Source organism: Dipodomys merriami, unplaced genomic scaffold, assembly GCF_024711535.1.
Source record: "Dipodomys merriami isolate MVZ:Mamm:240054 unplaced genomic scaffold, mDipMer1.0.p SCAF_11, whole genome shotgun sequence".
NCBI classification, from domain to species: domain Eukaryota; kingdom Metazoa; phylum Chordata; class Mammalia; order Rodentia; family Heteromyidae; genus Dipodomys; species Dipodomys merriami.
In genome coordinates this window covers 23,345,177-23,369,320 of record NW_027202382.1, presented here as the reverse complement: position 1 = coordinate 23,369,320, position 24,144 = coordinate 23,345,177, and the positions used below count along the sequence as shown (strand labels likewise).

The 24,144-nt window shown below is 36.7% G+C and overlaps 1 protein-coding gene across 5 annotated transcripts in view; it reads right to left on the bottom strand.

The window, feature by feature from the left end:
• Nucleotides 1-24,144, bottom strand: part of Fktn (fukutin) — a 65,453-nt gene that overhangs the window by 28,658 nt on the left and 12,651 nt on the right. For all 5 annotated transcript variants that reach the window (XM_070011120.1, XM_070011129.1, XM_070011118.1 and 2 more), the window contains exons 7-9: nt 21,876-22,005; nt 18,390-18,523; nt 13,755-13,882 (exon numbers count right to left, since the gene is read on the bottom strand). In XM_070011120.1, the coding sequence (XP_069867221.1) occupies nt 13,755-13,882; nt 18,390-18,523; nt 21,876-22,005 (392 nt within the window). The remainder of the gene's footprint in view (nt 1-13,754; nt 13,883-18,389; nt 18,524-21,875; nt 22,006-24,144) is intronic.

Here is a 24,144-nt window from a genome sequence, read left to right as displayed (position 1 = left end):
ATGACCATAGCCAGTTTCTTTGTTAGTTCACCCATTTATAAAATGAGGGGGTATTAGTGTAGAATGATTATTTTATTTGGATTCTTAAAGATTCATTTTAAGTAATATTTCTTTTAAGCTGCCATTTTAAAAAAGCATACTTATTTCACTGTTACATTTTCTATTAATGACTAAGTTATACAGAACCTAGATCTACCATCTTTCTACACGTGAAGTCTAGTATATGTGACTCTTCAAACATTTCTTCCTCAAGTTTTGTCAAGTTTTCCTTTTTGATCTTTCTCATTTTGATACATTAACTATCAGACTTTAAAAGGCAATGACTATCAAATTTAGATATTATGTAAGAGTATGGTTGTGCCTGTGTACTGAACTCAGGGCATCATGCTTGTTAGGCATAATGTGCTCTACCAACTTAAGCCGTGCCTCTAGCCTTTTTACATTGGTTACTTTCAAGGTAAGGCCTTACTTTATCCCTGGATTGTCCTGGGCTGCAATCCTCATACTTGTGTTTCTCAGTGTCACTGGGGCAGGCGAAAGCCACTAGGTGCAGCCATTGTGCTTTCCCCACAGCTGAAATAACAGGCATTTTCCACCTTGCTCAGTCACTGACTGAGATATAGTCTTCTGAACTTCCATGGATGGGTTGGCCTCAAATCCAGATCCCTCAACCTCTGCCTCCCAAATACTTAGGATTACAGACTTAAGCCACCATATCCAGCTCTTTACAGATATACTTTTATTCACTTTTTTTACAACAATTTTATACACACATATGTGTATCGTATCTTCCCTCTGGGTTCTATTGCTAAGGATAGATAGGTAAGGCATATTCTTTCTTAATCTTCACATATACGTAAATGATATTATTTTTACCTTTTCTTGAATGTTAGTTTTAACTATAAATATTGTGAGTTGACAAGTATTTCTCCTCAGTGTTTGTTACTACATTATCTTCTGATTTCTATTGATACTAAGGCATGCATAATGCCACTTTGTGAGCAATCTATTTTCTCTGGTAGTCTGCAAACAATGTGTTTTGGTACTGGGTTTCTTTCAGATTTATTGTCTGATTCTTCCTGTCTGTCTAAATAATGGAAATTATCTTTAAGAATAGCTTTTTCATCATTTATCCTATTTCTTTAGCTCAGATACACCTTTAAGACGTTCCTCAATGCTTTGTCTGAACCAAGTATGACAAAAGGAGGTACTACTGTGTCACATTAATTATAACTCATCATCACCAATCTTGTTTTTTCTTTTCAAATAAAAAGGGCCTTACATTGTAGCCCAGGCTAGCCAGGAATTCTCAATTCAATTCTCTCAGCCCCTTGCACCACTACTGCCAGTCATCAATCTTGCTCTTGCTCTTAAAGAGTCATATAAGAATTAGATTCAACTCTTGAAAACCATTTCATTATGCAATCTAATCTTTTTATAAAATAGTATTTCCCAGTAAATCTTTCGCAATGACACCACAGACATTATAGTAGCAAAAGAAGATATACAGAAATTATTAATATACTTTTCAGAGCAGAGGCTGAATATGTAGCTGAGAACTTTATGATTCCACTCTCTAATCTCGTCCTTACATATGTATGTATATCACACATATACATATATACAAAAGTATATACAGAGAAAGAGGGGAAAGGCGAGGAAGAGGGATAGAGAAGACGTTTCATAAAGCAAACTGCATTTTCCCATTGACTTCCATGACACATTGAGTGATCACATTGAGTGATAGATGAACTCTGCCACTGTATCCCCATGGGATCTCTACTCGAATGATAGCTCTTATCTTTGCCACAAGAATACCAAGAAATTTATATCTTTTTTTTTTTGCCAGTCTTGGGGCTTGAACTCAGAGCCTGGACTCTATCCCTGAGCCTCTCTGTGCTCAAGGTTTGCATTCTACTTGAGCTGCTGTACAACTTCTGGCTTTTTCTGAATAGTTTATTGGAGATAAGAGTCTCGCAGACTTTCCTGCCCAGGCTGGCTTCAAATGGTGATCCTCAGATCTCAGACTCCTGAGTAGCTAGGATTACAGGTATGAGACACTGGCACCCAGCTGAAATTTATATCTTTTTTTTTTTTTTAGTTGTGAGAATAGAATGAATAGACAAATTAAAATCTAAAAGGATTAACAATACCACAATGTACAAACATAACTACATCAAAAGCTATCAATTAAAAATATGGCTGGGTGGTGGTAGCTCATGCATGTAATGCTAGTTACTCAAGAGGCTGAGATCTGAGGATCACAGTTCAAAGCAAGCCTGGGCAGGAAAGTGCTTAAGACTCTTATATCCAATTAATCACCAGAAAACAGGAAGTGTTGCTGTGGTGCAAAGTAGTAGAGCTCTAACCTTAAGCAAACGAGCTCAGGGACAGCAGCAGGCTTTGAATTTAGTCCCACAATTGCCAAAAAAAAAAAAAAGTATAAAATTGGTCTTTAATGCCAGATAACAAAGTCTTGGGACATTTTTATTTCTACTACACAATTAAAAAATAGATCTACAGTTTATCAATGAAAATCAGGTGCTTACTTATTTTGTTTCAGATAGCTCTTAATTTCTGAAAGTGGTTAAAATTATGACTTCAAATTTCATGCTATATACAAGAGCCTTCTTTCATTTTGATATCAGATTATCCAATTTGTCTAATCAGTTGCAAAATTCTCAGCTTTTATTATTGCTATTAGATCTGCCCTGATTAAATGCATTGTTTCCAGTCCCAATGTATAATCTTGGATCTTTTCTCTACTGGGGTTTGAACTCAGGGAGGCTTCATGCCTTTTGGACATATGCTCTACCACTTGAGTCACAACCCCAGTCCCTGAAGCCAATTTTTTGAGGCATAATTTACATACTACAAAATGCATCCAATTTAAATACTGAATTTTGGAAAAATGTATGTACTTGTATAACGACTACATTAATCAAAGTTCCCTGTGCTCTGTGTTAGTCATGGAGTAACCCACCATGATTCCAGGCAAACAATCATCTTACTATACCCTTCTTTAGTTTGGCCTGTGCTAGAATTCAAATAAATGTAAATACGTATGCATTCTTCCTATCAGACTCATTTTTTACTTAGAATGTTAATGGATCACTCCTCTTCTTTTTTCAGTATAATATATTGTTTGCATACATTATAATTTGTATGTCTAGTCACAAGAAGATGAGCATTAGAGTTGTTTTTACTTTTTGGCTAGTATAAATAAAACTACTACAAACATTTGTATGCAAGTCTTTTAGTGCAAATATGTTTTTATCATGAGATATTACCTAACATAACATATGTTGGAAGAACAAAATACACAGTAGCTTTTATTTTACATAAAGAAAATATTTGCTATTTATTCATTCTGAAGGAATCTTGTCTTTAAAAAACAAAGCTCAAGGGGCTGGGAAGGTGGCTCAGTGCTAGAGTGCTTGCCTTGCATGCATGAGGCCCTGGGTTTGATTCCTCAGCACCACGTAAGCAGAAAAAGCCAGAAGTGGTGCCGTGGCTCAAGTGGTAGGGCTGAAGCCTTGAGCTGAAGAGCTGAAGGACAGCACCCAAGCCCAGAGTTCAGGCCCCATGACTGACAAAAACAAACAAACAAAAAACAAAACAAAGCTCAAGTCTGTGCAGGTGGCTTATGCCTATAATCCTAGCTACTTGGGTGGGTTGAGATCCTTAGGATCACAATTTGAGGCCAGCCCAGGCAGAAAAGAACTCCACGAGTTTCAGGCAACCCCTTTTCAATGAGGGGCTGGACTTGGTGGGGGAACATCTGTTATCCTAACTAACAGGAAGCCTAACACAGATGGATCAAATAAGATCCTATCTGAAAAAGAAACAGCAAAAATCACAGCTGGACCAGTGTCTCATAAAGAGCACCTGTTTAGGAAATACAGGCCCTGAGTTCAATCCCTAGTACACTCCTCCCCCCAAAAGCAAGGCTTACTATTTAAGTAACTGTTTCTTTAGTTTATATTATAAATGTTCCCATGTAACACATATTCAAAGTTCTTTCCTCAACCCCTCAATTTTACACCTGCTACTCACTATGGTTTGGAAGTATAATTAAGGAGACCTAAGACATAATCTATATGTTGTAAAATATGAATGCATAAATAGAACAGGAAATGTGAGATCATTTTAGAAAAGTCAATGTTTTCAATACACTCATTTAAAGAAATTATTCAAATTTGCCTTTAGTTTCACAGCTGTAAGTACTAAAGAGACAAATGTGTCTCTACAGAGCTATAACTATAGGAGTGTAGTGTCAACCTATGATGCTGAGGGAGTCCATGAGGAAGGTTCTGAACCAAACTTTTTACCTCTTGGGAAACAGTAATTTAAAATAATTAGTGATTTAATTTTATGGCTTTAATTCTCAAAAGGTGCCAGGTTGGATCAAGTCATGAACCTGTTATCTCTATCATCCTTACTAAACAATGTAGACTACAATTAAGAGAACCTGATTTAATTTCAAAAAGACTTCAAGTCTCACTCAGCCCAACAGACAAGCCAAGTCTGATTTTTATCTATCACTCAGAAAGGACAAGTTGGCTAAGATATTCTGATAAAGTATAAAAGAAATTAAGAAAAAAATATGAAAATTGACAGGATGAGATTATTTCCAGATGGAGGTAACTAAGAAGTGATTCCAGAGAGAAGATAATTTAATGCCCTTGATCCTACAGAACTAAGACAGGCAATGATGGATGATAATCTAGTATTACAAGCAATATATATATATATATATTTTTGGGTCCAGTCATGGGGCCTGAACTCTGGGCCTGGGAGCTGTCCCTCAGCTCTTCAGCTCAAGGCTAGTGCTCTACCACTTGAGCCACAGCGCCACTTCCGGCTTTTTTCTTTTTGCTTATGTGGTGCTGAGGAATCGAACCCAGGGCCTCAGGCATGCAAGGCAAGCGCTCTACCACTGAGCCACCTTCCCAGCTCCCTACAAGCAATATTCTTAAAGTCTTAGACCAAAATCAAATTTCAAAAGCCAGGGTGTCTAAATATAATTGTACTGGATCTTGGACCAAAAAAAGGACACTAATGGACAAGCTAGGTGAATCCAAACACAATCTAGAGTTTACATTCTATCTTTATTTTATATTTTATATGCAAATCAATAAAGTTTCTAGAGTATCTTTCGCAATCTCAAGATAAAAAGAACAGTGAAAGTAGTAATCATAGGAAGTATAGGAATGACAAGTGGTAGAGCACCATCCTTGAACAAAAGTATTGGTATACTGAGCCACAATTTAAAGTAAGAACTTTTAAAGAACAATTTACCATTAAAAAAGTTAAGAGAGGGGCTGGGAAGGTGGCTGTGGTACAGCGCTTGCCTTGCATGCATGAGGCCCTGGGTTCAATTCCTCAGCACCACATAAGCAAAAAGAAAAAAGCCGGAAGTGGCACTTTGGCTCAAGTGGTAGAGCACTAGCCTTGAGCTGAAGAGCTGAGGGACAGTGCCCAGGCCCAGAGTTCAGGCCCCACGACCGGACCCCCTCCCCCCCCAAAAAAAAGTTAAGAGAAAAATTTAAATGACAAAGTGGAAATTTTTTTTCCAATATATAAAAGCCACAAATAGTAAGAAAAGGATCGACAACTCAGAAAAAACATTCAACAATTAGCAGCTCTTAAGAGATTATCTGAATGGTCAGGAAAAATAAAGCAGTGACCCCCCTATGCTAAGTCATTAGGAATGTATTAAACTACATACCCACCAAAATGGTTAAAATCATAGGTCTGACAATACCAATTGATGGTGAGAACATGAGGCAATAGAAAATCCTACAATACATTATTAAGACAGTACAGTCAACTTTGGAAAACTATTCAGAATCAAGATATTGAAGTTAAAAAATGTATACCTTATATTGTATGGCCAAATAATTCCACCCTTTATGTATACACTAAACAGAAAACTATTGCTATCTTCAGAATGTTTTTATCCTCCTTGAAATTCATATGCTGAAATCCTGATATCAAGTCTACTGTGCTAAGAGGTGAGGCCTTTGGAAGATGATCAGGTCATGAGAATACAGCCCTCATGAATGGTATTAGTGCACAATAAACAAGAACCTCAGGAAGCTTTTTCTACAATGTACAAACTAGAAGAACACCCTCACTAGAACCCAGTCAGGTTGGCATCTTGGTTTTGGACTTCCCAGCCTTCAGGACTGTGAGAAACAAATGTCCATAGTTCATAAGCCACTCAATTTCTATTGTTTTATTATTTAATATAGCAGCTTGAATGGAAAAATATGTGCATGACACTAGAAGACATGTACAGAACCTTCACTACAGCATCATGTAGATTAGTCCCAAACTGAAAACAGCCAAAAGAGCCAAATGACAAGTAGACCTGGTAAATATTTATGGTATAGATGTACAGCAAAATGACCACACAGTTATAACATAAACAGCAAACATATGGATTCTCAAAAACATCATTTTATGTGGGGAAAATAAGCACTGACATGACTTCATCTATGCAAAATGGTATAACTAAACTGTAATATTAGAAGTCAGGGTAGTTGTTACTTTATAGGAGGAGCTTTGATTTTAAGGGCAAAAAATGTAGGTTTTAGGGTTGTGGGATGATGGTTATATGTTTGATCATTTGACAACTCTTGGAGCAGTAATTTATATGTCTGTGAGATTTCAATTTAAAAATATACATGATTATTCTCTAATTCTCAATTTTCTCCAGTTCTAATATGAACTACTAAGTTACATTGGACCTTAGGGTTTTCTTGGACTCCTATTCAGGTCCAGGGCTCTCTTGTTCATACCAGATGTGTTGTTACAACCTTTCACTACTTTTTCTAATTATCTACTGTTTAGTTGAGGTTCTCATGCATCCAAATCTCACTCGCTATAACAGCTTTTCATGTGAGGTTCTCCATCAACTGTACAATATCACTTAATATGGCTTCAAAGTTCTACTACATTGCTGCCCAAAACCCTAAGAGGGACTCTATCAATTATTATGTCAAACCCAAAATTCTGCAGCCTACTACCAAGATTTCCTGCCAATTAATAGGTTAATCAACTCCTTTCTTAGAGCCAATCGAACCCACTTTAATAGCAATCCCTATTCAACAACATTAATTCAAATTGTGCTGGATCTACCCTTATTACAGCACTCTATTTTTGTTCCTGTATCTGTATCTCTGCAACTATATGTAGATAAAGTTTTATTCTTGTAACAACTAGCATACTTTAATTCACTATTAGGTGATCTTTTTTCTGAATTGCTACATACCAGAGCCTTCCTGATTAGACTTCTGGGTACTACGTGCCTAATTTAGAATCAACAAACAGTTGAGAATCTATTATGGTCAAATGAGTAAACCAGATGATTTCATACTATTTAATATGTTGTGAGGATGTAGTGTTAATCTCTCTTTATGGAGAAGAATTTTGAAGCTAGATGATTAGGTAACACAAAGAGCAGAACGCACATCTGCAGCCAGGGCTCTCTGATTCCTGAGTTTATTCTCCTAAAACTATACCTCTATTAAAGTTTTGATATAGAAGTTTACACATAGTGTCTAGCAAGTATTTGAAATGACACACTAAAAACACTATGATGTTGAATTTTAAAATGAAAACTAGAAAGTAGGGGGAAGGAGTCTGGTAGGACTAGAAGCCAATGTATGTTTGGAATGGTTGACAGAAAGGTAGTAATAGCCAGGTGCCAGTGGCTCACACCTGTAATCCTAGTTATTCAGGAGGCTGAGATCCGAGGATCATAGTTGGAAGCCAGCCTCGGTAGGAAAACCCATGACACTCTTATCCCCAATAAACTACTCAGAAAAAGCCAGAAGTGATGCTGTGGCTCAAGTGGTAGAGTGCTAGCCTTGAGCACAGAGAGGCTCAGGGACAGAGCCCAGGCCCAGAGTCCAAGCCCCAAGACACACACACACACACACACACACACACACACACAAACACACACACACACACACACGATAATAGTTGGGAATTTGCCATCAATAAATAATTCAGTTTTATTTTATTTATTTTATTTTTGGGGGGTGGTCCAGTCATGGGGCCTGAACTCTGGGCCTGGGCACTGTCCCTCAGCTCTTCAGCTCAAGGCTAGCACTCTACCACTTGAACCAGAGCACCACTTTCGGCTTTTTTCTTTTTGCTTATGTGGTGCTGATGCAAGGCAAGCGCTCTACCACTGAGCCACCTTCCCAGCCCAATAATTCAGTTTTATGATAGAAGACATACTAGGTTACTAAAAGAGGTGGGAAAAGAGTTGATGAACTATCATGAAGTCATGACTGACTGTAAGTAACTACAATTAAAATGTCAGCAACATGTAGTTCTCTCACTCTTGGTGGCTATATAAAATTTGCATAACTTTTAGGAAGTCCATCTGAAAATCAAAGAATCACATCTTTGCTTTTTCAGAATTACTAAATATCAGCTAGGTACCAGTGTATGCTTATAATTCTAGCTACTAAGGAGGCAAAGACTTGAGGATCCCAGTTCAAAGCCTGCCTGGGCAGGAAAGTCCCTGTGAAACTCTTCTCTCCAATTAACTACCATTCACTCCCCAAAAAACTAGAAGTTGTACTGTGGCTTAAGTGGTAGAACACTAGCTCCAGCAGTAAAGTCTGTGAAACTTATCTCCAATTAACTAACAACCCTGCCCAACCCTCCCCTCCCCACCTTGGTCAAAAAGAAAAGGCCAGAAGTCGAGTTGTGGCTCAAGTGGTAGAGCACTAGCCTTGAGCATAAACTCAGAGAAAGTGCCCAGGATCTGAGTTCTAGTCTCAGGACCAGCACACACACACAAATTATTAAATATCAACTTATTCATGTTATTAATTCATTTGTTCATTTGATGGATATATATCAAGAACGAGGTTTAATTCAGGATATATAATAAATGTAATACATAATTGCTTATTATCTGAATGATATATGGCTGTTAAATTTCTATGTATGGTAAAATGACCATATGAAGCCAACTTGGTCTTATTTCTCTTTAGTTTTTATTAAATTAATTGTATATATTAATGGAGTTTAGTTCAAACACATCCATCTAGTGTACACTGATTACATCTGGATTCCCTTATCCCCTCCCCCTGACCTTGCTAAACTGTAATCCCTATTTTATATTCTATATTCAGGTCAATCTTTAAAAAAATTATTTATTTTTTATCGGTCATGGGGCTTGAAGTCAGGGCCTGGGCACTGTCCCTGAGCTCTTCCATTTGAGGCTAGCACTCTTGACTCATAGCTCCATTTCCAGTTTTCTGGTGGTTAATTGGAGAGAAGAGTCCCAAGGACTTTCCTGCACCTGCTGGCTTCAAACCATGATCTTCAGATCTCAGCATCCTGAGTAGCTAGGATTCCACCTGGCAACACCCAGCTTCAGGTCAATTTTTATAAGACAGAACATATAGTACTTGTCTTTCAGTGTCTGCTTCTTTTACTTAATCTAGATTCATATATTTTGGTGCAAATGACAGGATGTCATTCTTTGTAGGTAGAATGTGTGTGTGTGTGTGTGTGTGTGTGTGTGTGTGTGTGTGTGTGTGTGTGTGTGTGTGTGTGTGTGTGTGTGTGTGTGTGTGTGTGTGTGTGTGTGTGTGTGTGTGTGTGTGTGTGTGTGTGCGCGCATGCACGTACACACATATCTTTCACTCACATCTTTTGATTCAATAATTCCACTTCTGGGCATGTAGATACTCAAGGAAATATTTTCTAATGAAGTTTTTATTTTATATGTAAAGATGCTACCTGAAATTTTTTACTTAAAAAAATGAGTTCAAAGTCTTTTGCCATATTCTTCGTAAGTCTACAAACCAACCTGCTTTTTGTTTTTTGCTAGTCCTGGGGCTTGAACTCAGGATCTGGGTGTTATCCCTGAGCTTTTTTTGCTCAAGGCTAACGCTCTACCACTTGAGCCACAGCTCCACTTCTGCCAGCCTGCCCGCTCTCCCCCCCCCACCCCTTCCTTCCTTCCTGTAATTTATTGAAGATAATAGTCTCATGGACTTTCCTGCCCAGGCTGGCTTCAAACCACAATCCTCAGATCTCAGCCTCCTAAGTAGCTAGGATTACAGGTGTGAGCCACCAGCACCCAGCAACCTCTGTTTTTTAAGCCATACTTCCTTGCTGTTGTTTTTAGATAGGGTTGATTTGGTATCTCAACTATGGTTTGCACAGTTCAGTAACTGTACTGATAGTACTATATCTTTAACATTTGCTTTTTGTAGTCTATATTATGACAACTTTTAGGCAAAAAAAACTAATTTATGGTTACATCAGTATCCTTAGTACATAATAGAACTAAATTTTGTAGAAACTAAGAAATTGGGCTGGGAATATGACTTAGTGATAGAGTGCTTGTCCGGCATGCATGAAGCCTTGGGCTCTATTCCTCAGATCCACATAAACAGAAAATAGGCTGGAAGTGGCTCTGTGGCTCAAGTAGTAGAGTGCTAGCCTTGAGCAAAAGCAGCACAGGGACAGTACCCAGGCCCTGAGTTCAAGCCCAAGGACTAGCAAAAAAAAAAAAAAAATCAAACCCCCAAAACAATAACTAAGTAATTACATAGCAGTCACACTTTCCACACTTGAGTGGGTATGTTGTCCACAGAGGGTAATCAAATTCTCTGAGGTTTATCAAATGGGCAGCAATTGCAATACTAGCTTAAGGAACAGAAGGTTTCATATTAGAGGTTAGGTCTAGTACCACAACAAAGTTTTTATGAAGTAACTACTAACAATGACAGAAGACTATGGTGACATCTAACAGAATATACAGACAGGAACATGGACTCTGAAGATACAGACCTAGTATTGGACTCTTAACTCTACCTTAATCTCATTCAGAAAATAAAGGCAATAATGTTACAAACTCCCTTACAATGATGTGATGAAAATTAACAAGATGACGCATGTACATGTATGGAAGATGCTGTGCTTTGTGCAATCTTTAAAACAACAGTGATCGGAATAACACAGTAATGACAGCAGCAGCAGCAGCTAGTACTAATAAAGTATTTACAATGGGCCCAGGTTCCCATTCTAAATGCAGTGTAAGTATTAAGTTACTTAACACTTAGAAGAAGAAAGTTTGAGTAAAATGAGGTTAATGGACAATGACTTTGAATAAAGTTTCCCACTTCTCTGAACAATAGGTTTCTCATATCTAGTTGGTGTGAGACTACCTAACGTATAAAGATAACATAAAAATTACCTAAAATTATATACATTAAATACTTAAAGCAGTGCTTGATAGCCAGTAGGCACTGTGGTAACTATTTTTCTTACTATTTCTATTAAAATTATTATTATATCTTAGGGTTAAAGACATCATTCGGTGGGCATGGTGAATAGTTTAGAAAAAAGAGATACTTCTCTCTTCTTCAGTTCCTTTCACCACTTAAAAAAATTGGTAATTATCCTATATTTTAAATGTTTTCTAAACATGCATTACACATGAATGAAAAAAACAGAGTATTATAAAGATGAAACTTTACACTAGTTTTAAAGATTTAGCTTTTTCCTTCCCCCTAGGAACAGCAGTGTTAAAAATACTGTATTTCCTTAAAGTAAATAGTGCTGAAAAGAATGAAAATGGCATATGGCTGAGGAAATATTCCAAAGACGCGATTCTGCGCAGCTAGTTCTTTTCTCTGCCTTTTAAGGTCACACTAACATGGAAGAAAATCTGGGACTCACACCATCTGTCCAGGCAGTTTTATCACTGCTCATTTCTCTTGTTAAATAGTCAGAACACTTCACACTTCCCAAACACTGCTACTATAAAGAGCAGTAGAAGCTGAATAAAAGACACTTTCTCTATTCAGCAATGTCATGATTGGAAATGAACAGTTTTTTTGGTTTGTGCCTTGAAGATCATGAGTGAGAAGGAATATTCATCATTTAGAAGGAAAATTAAGAATAAAAAAAGCTTTGGAAATCTGATTTTTTGTCATAAAGCAAAACAATAAAGTTCAAAGAACACGCCCTGGGATCAGTGACCCTTTGGAGATCATTTATGACTTTGACAAAAAGGTTTGGACAACTCTCAACCTTCCAGAATAAATTTAGTTTTATGCAGACTCCTTGCCTTCAGGTAAAGTTTTAGAGATCCTACTAGGATAGGTCAATGAACTCACAAGAAACCAGTATGAGTATGTAATTCCTCTTCTGTGCTTATAAAATACTCTCAATTTATGCTCAACAGCTCAAATTTATACCACTGGTCCCATGACTACAATAATGGCAATAATGACAGTAATCACATATTAATATATATGCTAATAATATTAAATAACAATGATAACTTTTTACATGTTGCTAACTCACTAAGTGCTAGGCATCATGCTAAGTGCTTTAAACTCAGATTTATTAGGGCACTGTATCAAATTGTGGCTAAAAAATAGGAACTCGAGATTAGATTGTTGTCTGATTCTTTCCCTTACATTATGTGTGATCTTAAACAACTTTTTTTTCCTTTTTAAAGTACTGGGGTTTGAACTCTGGGTACAGTTCATGAGACATATATAACTCTGGCCCCCAAATAGTAAGTTCTTAGTGTCTCACAGAATACCTTCTAGTCAGACACTAATGGCTCAAGCTTGTAATCGTAGCTACTCAGGAGGCTTGAGATCTGGAGATCTGTGGCTTGAAGCTTTCTGGCAGAAAAATCCACAAGACTACATCTTCAAAATACACAACAAAGAGCCAAGCCATAGGCTCAAATGGAAGAGAATAGCCAAGCAAGACGAATAAGAATAAAGCCCTGAGTTCATGTATCAGTACTTGTTTAAAAAAATAGTATTTACTTTCTAAGATTGTTATAATGATGTAAAATGTTTATAATAATACCTAAATTTAATATATGAGGCAATTAATATTCAGAAAAGTAAAGGCCACACAGCAGTTAGGGTGGAAATGATGTTTCCCAAGTAGGTCTGACTCCAAACCTCATGTTCTTTGGGTTTCCATTCTCATTCTCTCTCTTGGAAGTGAAGATAAGTCAACTACATCATCTAGAACATTATACTTGTGATCTCTCTCATCTTTTCCTATGTAAGTATGTGAAACTTTTAGATAGGGCAGCACTAATTTTTTTTAGATGTTAATAATATCAATCTAACATATTACATATCAACAATTTTGAGGCACTTCTGTGAGTCATGTGTCTTATAAATGGCCAGTTTTCCTTTCTGAGTAGCACATAAAATAATAGTGCATCTTACATTAATAAACATGGTAGTTGTTAAGCCTATGTGTTCGTTAAGGATTATCATTTAGTCTATATTAAAAGCACTTTCTAAAGCTTGCCCAGCACTCATGGACACAGTTCCATTCAATTCCTATTTTTTAATTTAAACTTCACTTCACCTTGACTATCTCCTTTCTATTCTTTCCCCATTCTTCATGATTACCAAACTCCTATGGCTACGACAAACTGATTTTCTGGTTTAGGCTCCGGTTTGATTTTTATGTCCCTAGCTTTGATGTTTTCTTTCTGATGACTCAAGGGCCTTGATCATAATGACTGCTTTGACTGACAAACATATTGACACTCCCTCCTCACAGACTGTCCTCATAGACAGTTCTCACTTTTAGACTCTATGGCAAGCTGAGAAAGTATTATGAGCCTAGACATGTAATTTTTTCCCTTTCAGATGCTTCCTATTTCTACTCCTGAAATTTTCTCTATAATACCCGTTAGTAAGTACTTATCTGATACATACTTAAACTTTTTTCCTGATTTAGCCTGAGTGCCTCCATTCCACATATGGTCCACCTCTTCATAGAAGAAAAAAATGTCAAGTTTTATATCATCTTTTCCCTGGAAAGATAGTTCCAAGCTGTCTTCCACCTAGGAGGAAGAAAAAATTTTAGCAATTCAAACAATAAACATCTTTAAAAAATTTTTTAAAAAGAAAACATTCTAACATTCTAATGTTATATATACACAGAATATTAATTCTAAGATTTACGCTTTTTCAAGTTGAAATACTGCTGAACATGGGGTTCATCTGTAGAAAGCCACCAATTTTTCTTAAATGCATATAAAATAATGTTTCTTTGAGCTCTAAATATATTTTTGAAAAATCTCATTCTGTGGGCTTCCTATTTATTTTATTACTTATGTCCTTTGTCATGCAGAAACTCTTGTTTGATGCAATCCCATTTATCAAGTCTTTCTTTGATTTGTTGTAATTCTAGATCTTAGGAAGTTTTGACTCATGACTACCCCTTCCCATAATATTTTTATGATATTTAGCCTTACAGAGAGGTCTTAAATCCATTTTGAATGGATTCTTGTGCAAGGTTATATATAAGGATCTAGCTTCAGTTTTCTGTATGAGATCAGCCAATTTTGCCAGCACCATTTGTTAAGAGGCTGTCTTTCTTCCAACCTGTGTTTTTGGCTCCCTTAATGAATATTAGGTGGCTATAGGTCTGTGGGTTCATTTCTGGTTCTTCTATTCTGTTCCATTGGTCCTCAGTCCTATTCTTAAGCAAATACAATACTGTTTTTATTACTATGGCTTTGTAATAGAGTTTACAGTTTGGTATTGATATTTCTCCAACACTATTCTTCCTGCTAAGGACTGTTTTTGCTCTTTGGGGTCTTTTATTATTCCATATGAATTTTTGGAATTTGTTTTTGTTTTTGTGTTTTTTGGCTCCGGTCGTGGGGCCTGAACTCTGGGCCTGGGCGCTGTCTCTCAGCTCTTCAGCTCAAGGCTAGCGCTCTACCACTTGAGCCACAGCGCCACTTCCAGCGTTTTTTTTTTTTTTTTTTTTGTCGGTCATGGGGCTTGAACTCTGGGCCTGGGCGCTGTCCCTCAGCTCTTCAGCTCAAGGCCAGCGCTCTACCACTTGAACTACAGCGCCACTTCCGGTTTTCTAGTGGTTTATTGGAGATAGGAGTCTCACGGTCTTTCCTGCCCGGGCTGGCTTTGAACCGTGATTCTCAGATCTCAGCCTCCTGAGTCAGCTAGGATTACAGGCGTTAGCCACCGGCGCCCGGCTACTTCCAGCGTTTTTTGTTTTTGCTTATGTGGTGCTGAGGAATCAAACCCAGGGCCTCATGCATGCAAGGCAAGTGCTCTACCACTGAGCCACCTTCCCAGCCCCCTGGAATTTTTTTCTAAATTATTTTTTGCTTTTACTTTTTCATTGAAGAATATTATTGGGATTTTGATGGGTACTGTATTGAATGTGTAAAATGCCTTGGGCAGTACTGCCATTTTCACAATGTTAATTCTTCCAATACAGGAGCATGAAAGGTTTTTCCATTTCCTTAAATCTGTTTCAATTTCTTTTTTCAGATTTTTAAAGTTTTCACAGTAGAGGACCCTCACATCTTTGGTTAATTCCTAGGTATTTTATTGGGGAGGGGGGAAGGGCAGGCTATTACAAATGAATTGCTTTTCTGATTTCAGTCTTGCTCTTCTCATTGTTGGCATACAGAAAAGCTACTGATTTTTGTGGGTTGATTTTGTCAAAGTTTTGGATCAGCTTAGGTAACTTGTGGGAGGAATCTATAGGGTGCTTTACATACAGGATTATATAAACTGCAAATACGATAGTTTTACTTTTTCTTTCCCTATTTGGATCTCTTTATGTTTTTCTCTTGCCTTATTGCTCTTAATAAAAATGGTACATACACACACAATGGAATTCTATTCATCCATCAGAATGAATGATATTGTACCATTCATAAAGAAATAGAAAGACTTGGAAAAATTTAAGAGAAGTAAGGCAGACCCAAATTAACAGGTGGCATGGTTTCCCTTACGTGTGGTAACTATAATGTGCCTAAAAATCTATAAGTAAACACACTGGATGGCAAGAGAAAAAAATACATTGGAACTTGATACATTACACAAGTTTCTAGGTAGGCATGAGACCAAAGGAGGATATTCTTAGGAAAGGATCACAAAGGCACAATATCTATGTGCATCTGATTATATAAAATGAACTCCAGAAAATGGAAATAAGAGGGGTTTTTCCATTGTTGCTGTTTTGTTTTCTTTTCCTTTTCTCTAGTTTATGTCTCTGTCTTTGAAAAGGTAATAGGGAGCACAGAAATAGTGGGCCAAGGGTGCACAAATGCGGCAGTGATATTCACAAGACACTATATGTTGAAAATGAATTATACAACTTGTGGGTGGAGACAGGAAAGAAAAACTGGGAGAGAGTGAGGGAAAGGGTGATACTGTTCAAAAAGAAATGCACTCCTTATCTGACTTAAGTAACTGCAACCCCTCTGTACATCACCTTTACAACAACAACAAATAAATAAGTAAAAAAATTCATATAATACAAATAATAAACTCTAGAAAAGAAAAAAGTGTGTTTTACAATTGATGACAACTCAGAACAAATGACTTAAGGACATCCAAACAGCACTCTGAAGAGAAAACAGAAGCACTCTGTTCCATAGTATCTTTCTGACTAAAGAAAGAAACCAAAGAAAATTAACTCCCTTTAAGAGCCAGACAGCCAGGCGCTGGTGGCTCATGCCCATAATCCTAACTACTCAGGAGGCTGAGATCTAAGGATCACCTGGACAGCTAAGTCTGTGAGGCTCTTGTCTCCAATAAACCACTAGAAAACCAGAAGTGGCACTGTGTCTCAAGTGGTAGAGCGCTTGCCTTGAGCTGAAGAGCTGAGGGACAGCGCCCAGGCCCAGAGTTCAAGCAGACAAAAATAAAAAAATAAAAAAATAAAAGAGCCAGGCGCCAGTGGCTCACACCTGTAATCCTAGCTACTCAGGAGGCTGTGATCTGAGGATCACAGTTCAAAGCCAGCCGGAGCAGGAAAGTCTGTGAGACTCTTATCTCCAATTAACCACTAGAGGACTGTTGTGTTTTTTGTTTTGTTTTGTTTTGTTGAACTCTGGGCCTGGGCACTGTCCCTCAGCTCTTTAGCTGTAGACTAGTGCTCTACCACTTGAGCCTCAGCCCCACAAAACCACTAGAAAACTGGAAGTGGCACTGTGGCTCAAGTGGTAGAGTGCTCCCCTTGAGCTGAAGAGCTGAGAGGATGCACCCAAGCCCAGGGTTCAAGCCCCACGGCCGACAAAAGAAACAAAAACAAAAAAAAACTCCCTTTAAGAACCCCCCAAAATCGTTCAGGAAGTCATCATAATCAATAATCAATCAATAAGTAAAGTGAAATTATACACAAGAAATACATAGCACAGATCATTATCTTATATACATGAAAAAAAAGAAATACAAAATTAAGGTACAGAAAAAAATGGGAAGCATTTGCCTAACAAAAATCCAACTAAAAACATTTCCAATGTACTTAGTGTGTCTGCTTGTTCCAGCACAAATCACATAATAATTTAGGTGAGTTTTTTTCCCTCCTATTTATTTCGGATGGAAAATTTATAATTTATTTATCCTTGTGCTTCAGATACAGAGAACAGTGCCCAGATACGCAGAGAATATTAGCTGAATAGACTGAAAGCTTTGCTTTGACTTTCATCATTTTTAGTTAACTACAATGATTATTTATGATTGAAGAAATAAGTTCTCAGGGACTAAACATAGTCTTCCTTGCATTACTGAATAATACCTCTTTGGGAACAAGCAAATTAAGAGCAAGATGATTACAAGCAATCACAGGCTTAGGAAATATGAATACAAATGTTCACAGAGCAAGATTTCATCTAGGTCTTAATGACCTATGCCTAGCTGATCTTTGAGAAAACTTCTATAATTTAGGATAAGTTAGAAACAAGGCATTGACATATTTTTTTAAAATGATTTTAATTTCTAAAATGATTTTGTATTTCTACCCCTTAGCAATTTTGTGCTGACAATTATAACATCTACTCTTGAGTGAACAGAATTAAATGACTATTAGAACAAATATAGCTTCAGATAGGGTGGGGGGGTCTTACATTCCACATTAATTTTACATATTATTTCCTATAATGGCAATAAATTTGCTTACAAGAGACTAAGATCCTTCTTTCACCTTCAATAAAAACCCAATTTTGTTTAGCTTCTCCTTAAACAGTACAGAAATTATAAAGAGTAATAAATTTCTGCTAAAACCAGCCTAGTCAATATTGAGTGATGTATGCAGTGGGGTCTTTTTATGACTGTTGCTAAGGTTTTTTGTTATTGTTATTTGTTTTTGAGGCATCATCCTATGTGCAAGCCTAGGTAGCCTAGAACTTGCAACATAGTGCAAGCTGTCTTCAGCTTGGAATCCTCTTGTCTCAGACTCCCTAGGGCTGGGATTACAGGCATTACCATCACATCTTTCCTGTAGCATTCTTAATTATATCTGAGTAATGTAAACTTTACACTGGAGACAAGAATTATAAAATTAAGCTGATTCTTGTTACTGACCTTCCCAAACTTGTGTTTGAGTGCAAGTCCTGCATCCTGAAATGCTACAACAATATCAGATTTGTAATCTTGTATAAAAACACCTATGTCGACATCTTTGCTATAAGGAATAATATTGCACTGTCGATACCATCCTAAAAAAAGATATAAAATTAAAAATTAAAATTCAAAAATTCATAATGGATAATCTTTTAACAATAGATATTATTTCACAGAATTAGATGTAGGGTGCATCACCAAAATTATTTTTTTATTCAAATAGCAAATTAAATGTTTTGATTATAGCAGTCACATCTTTAAGAAATATCTATCTATCTACCTATCTACCTACCTACCTACCTGATTTTTTTTGGGGGGGGGGTCTGGTCGTGGGGCCTGAACTCTGGCTGGGCCTGGGCGCTGTCCCTCAGCTCTTCAGCTCAAGGCTAGCACGCTACCACTTCAACCATAGCACCACTTCTGGCTTTTTTTTTCCTGCTTATGTGGTGCTGAGGAATTGAACCCAGGGCCTCATGCATGCAAGGCAAGCGCTCTACCACTGAGCCACCTTCCCAGCCCTCCTACCTGATATTTTTATGTGTGTGTGCCAGTCCTGGGGATTGAACTCAGGGGACTATCCTTTAACTTTTTTGCCCAAGCCTGGATCTCTGGAGCTCAAGTAGAGCTACAGCTCTACTTTAAAAAAAATATATATATATATATATATTTTTTTTTATTGTAAAGATACTATAGGGGGGTTATAGTTACATGAGTAAAGCAATGAGTACATTTCCTATGGAGTATTGTTATCTCCTCCTTCGTTTTCCCCCTATTATCCCTTCCCTCCCCACCCCAACCCTCCCCCAAAGTTGTGAAGTTCATTTGTTTTCAACCTAGTGTCTTGTTCATCCCATTGTTACAATGAGTCAACCTGTATCCTTATTTCAGCATTTTGTTATTTCCCTTCCCCTCCCCAAATTAGAAAAAATGTATAAACATGATGCAGGGCACTAGAATCAAATACAGTGACAAAAGGGGTTATACCGGGGCTGGGAAGTTGGCTCAGTGGTAAAGCGCATGCCTTGCATGCCAGAGGCCCTGGGTTCGATTCCTCAGCACCACATAAGCAAAAAAAAAAGAAAAAGAAAAAGAAAAAAAAAAGCCGGAAAAGGGGTTATACCATACAGGGAAGAACATACAAAAGAAACAAAAAAAAATCATATACTACTATTAAAAACAAAAGCAACAAAGAAAAGACCTCTTGTGTCCATATCTTGGGGTTCATTTTGCTTAGCATCCTCTTATGTGGTCTTATGTACATAGCTTTTGACCTTTTCTGCTTGTCTGGTAAGATTATTCTAGATGTATCCTAGCTACTGGAAATAAGGGAAACCATGGGACCTATGTTTTTTTGGGTTTGGCTTACTTCACTTAAGTCTTACCATTTCCTAACAAATAGGGCGGTGTCATTCTTTCTGATGGAGACATAGAATTCCACTGTTTGTGTGTATGTATGTGTATATATATATATATATATATATATATATATATATATATATATATATATATATGCGCCACATTTTCTTGATCTGTTGATCTACTGAGGAGCATCTGGGTTGGTTCTATATCTTAGCTATTGATAGCATAGCAGACTTCACTGCCTGGACTTGGCTTCAAACCGCAATCCTCAGATCTCAGTCTCCGGAGCAGTTAGTGATTTCTGACTTTTTTTTTTTTTTTTTTTTACTGAGCTAAGCATTTTGCTTTCTTTAAACTTTCATGATACATTTTAATTTCTTAAACATTATTTGCTTTAATAATAATATTAACTGGGTCATCCATTTTAAAAAGTTGCTTTTCAAATGTTTAATCATTAACATTTAGTAATAAGGTACTTGTTAAATGTGCTAAAATATTTAATTATGTAACTTAATATATCTTTTCTGAATCAATAATTGATAGAACTTAACAGATCTGAACAGCTCACATCCAATGGATTATATGAAAAAGATTTGAGTCAGATGACAGTGGCTCACGCCTGTAATCCTAGCTACTCAGGAGGTTGAGATTTGAGGACAGCAGTTTAAAGCCAACCTAGGCAGGAAAAGTTCATGAGACTCATTTCCATATAACCACCAAGAATCAAGATGTGGAGCTCTGGTTCAATGGGAGAGCATTTATCTTAAGCACAAAAGCTCTGGGACAGTATCCAAATTGGGGGGAGGTGGGGGAGAGGAGATTTGATTTACTATTTATCTACTTTTGATCAGGTACTACAGAATCATTCTAAAGAAATTTTTACCCTAATGTTACTAAGGATTATTGAAGTAAATTATCCTAATAGGCACTGCTATAAGGAACTATTAGAGTTCTAAAATAATTTTATAAAATAATTATAAATGACTAAAAGTGGAAGACTCCTTATTTAATGCAGTAACATCTAATAAATATATTTAAATGAACTAAAACATGAGGTTAAAAAACTCAAAACAATTCATGAAAATTATTTTTTTGATGATATACTATAAACAACCCTGACTCTAAAGCAGCTAAATCTTAAAGCAAATAATATACAAGTGTGCAAGGTAAGTTCCTTTTGGGGCTTACTGTAGTGGAGCTTACCAAGAGAGATTATCACATAATGGTCCATAACCTGCTACCTGGGATAACTACAGGTCCCAGTTTATGCTTGCTGTACCAACTCAACTATTTAGAGCATTTTCTTTCACTCTTAATAATATTCTGAACTAGACAATAAATTATAGGATGTAACTCTTTATAAAAGCTGACCTTACTATTGGATAAATAGAGTGAAACAGCAAAAACTACAATGATCATCGAGGGAACAAAATGAAACAGAACTAAATTTAAGATTCTAAATAATTCTAAATTCCAAGTAAGTTTCATCTAGTTAATGAACAATGGATGGAGGTCCATAAATCCTTCTCATATTCTCCAAGCTACTTGCTTAAGGACTATCAAAATGTTTTTCTTTCCCATCTCAGGTGAACACTGATGCCCAGTGAGTAATACTATCAGTGAACTGGAATAAATTTGTGGAAGCCCCCATGATTCATCTTTGAGTCTTCCTTTCAGATTTTTTGGTGTAGCACAAGTTGGTTGTGTAGTGTGTAAGTGAAACAGAGTTATGATGAAGCCCGTTAGAAATGTATAAAAATGTAAAAAAATACAACTTTTAAAAAGGTAATAATGGAAATAGTAAAATGATCATTTAAAGATTACCTGAGAATTAGTTGATGTTCTGTTTTATACACATTATTTGTAGCTTTGGGTAATCACAAACATCACCATTCTAAGAGTCTACTTTATATGTATGCAGTTCATTTCTCTGAAGAAATCAATACATTCTTGCTTCATTTACAAATGTTTATTTTATATATAGAACTTATGCTTCTAATATCATTAATGTTTTGTTACTGCAATCATTCATTCCTAAAGCTGAAAAGGATGAAATGACAAGCCAATGTAAAGCACTAAGAATTTTACCTAGACAAGTTCCACTGCTCAGCCAAAATGGAACTCCCAATTTCTTTAATGTTTTGGCTGCTAGCTGAAGTAACTCCTTTGCACTCTTCCGAAAGGACATGGCTTCCACAGTGTTATCATCAAGGTACTGCTGCAGATTTAATAAACAGTAAGCTATTATAGCAATTTCTTAACTACTAGACATATTCATGTGACATCTTAATTAACTTGAAAAAAAACTGCCACATATCTTTTTTTTCTGCTTGTCAGTCACATTAAAATAAAAGTAGATTTTTAGGAGGTGGACAACAGCAACTCATAACTACAATCCTACCCACTAAGATCTGAGAATATGTTTCAGAGCCAGCACAGGCAGACAAATTCATAAGACACTTTTCTCTCCAATTCACCAGTAAAGAGAAGTGGAAGAGTGGCTCAAGTAGTAGGGCATCAGCTAGGAGTGAAAAAGCTAAAGAAGACTGTGAAGCCCTGAATTCAGGCCCCAGTTGGCACACAAGCATGCATGTGGGCACACTGCTTGCATACACACACACACACACACACACACACACACACACACACACTCTTTAAAAAATAGATTCTGGGAAAGATTAGTTGAAAAAAAAGGAATATGACAGGATTCCTGACAAAAGAAACTTAAACTTTTATAAACCTCCTCTTCCATATTACGGTTTAGCAGGTTGGGCAGTTACAGGAAAAGAAGGCTAATTACAGAACTATAAGCATGGCTGAAATTAAACAAATCTTTTCATCACACACTGATGCTATTAGTCTTTACAGACTGTGTAGTACAGTAAAAAAAAAAAAAGCTGGGGTTTTGATTTCGATTACCTATGTTCAAATTTAGATTGAGTCATCATCCTAGGTACATACCACTACTTAAGCTCTATGAAACAAGTGACCTAGCTTTACTTATCAGACGGCTCTAGTGCCTGGAACGGTACTTCAATATTTGTTAAATGTATAAGTGAATGAAAGAACATATCTCTTGCAGATCTACATCGTCTCATCTGTAAATTTAGAATAACAACTCTTTGCTGGACTACAAGAGTTAAGCCTTGCCAAGTATAATGTTTCATACAAATATTATTTCCCAGTCATCTTACTTTTGTTTTCATTTTTATTCTGAAACTGAGAAAGACTGAATAAAATTCTTCAGTGATGCTTTACTATCTATGAGACAAGAATTCTAGTTCCTAAATCACACAGTGTCTTCCAACATAAAAGGTACCTACTCTTTGTAAGATAAGAAAACTAAAGCTCAAAATTTTCCCAAGGCTTCAGAGAATGAATTAGGGGAAGGAAAACAAGAATGTAGATGTCTAGAGAGTCCTTCACCAAGTGTCCAGATGTTTCCATATTTTCTTCTGGCTTTTCACTGGAATTCAATGAACTGAAGCTCATTTATTTTTGTGAATTTTTTTTTCTGAAACAAAAATTCAGAAAAAATGTGTAGTCTTCTGGTTTTGAACTTCTTGGTTGCGGATTATAAACAGTTCTGACCAAGTGCAGACAAAATAAATAAATCATTATTTAAAAAAGAAATTTCAAAAACAAAATTTAAATTCCCACCTGTGTATTACCTAGCTAGTACTGAACTCTATGAATTGGAACATTCAGTTTTTCCTCAGTGGTGGTGTCCTGAGAAGCAGTACCAAAGGTGTAATGTAAAAGCAAATAGAAAGTCAGAATACACCTCTTTTCCTCCATCCTAAACTGTCAGTGTAAGAGCTGTCAGGTAGTGCATTGTAAGAAAGGCATGTAAGGTGACCTGATAAATGAGGTCAGAGCATGGGCAGATGAGGAAGGCATGTACTTGGAAGGGGTGTCTAGAATAGGCAGCCTAGCCAAGCAGCAGGATGAGAGCCGCCCTGATGTGGAAGGCCAAACTCTGAATAGGGGATTTCTACTGACTAATATGGAATAATCTGAAGATCAAAATAAATATGGAAAATAGTAGACTACAACCCATCAGATAAAGCAGGAACCATGAATTTCCTAAAATATGATGAAAAAATACTTATATAGAAATAAATTCATACCTGATCCTTAGGCAGTACTAGATTTTATATGCAGGACCTCATACTCACTTGGGTTTACTTGGTTAGCTGGTTCTTTTCCACTGGAACCACACCTTCAGCCATACTTTTTTTTGTATTAATGTATTCATTTCCTATGAATTATATTAATTTCCTAATTTTTGTATTAAGACATGAAAGAGAATGTTCTTGATTTTAGAAAATACTGAATTAGGGGACTGGAAAGGTGG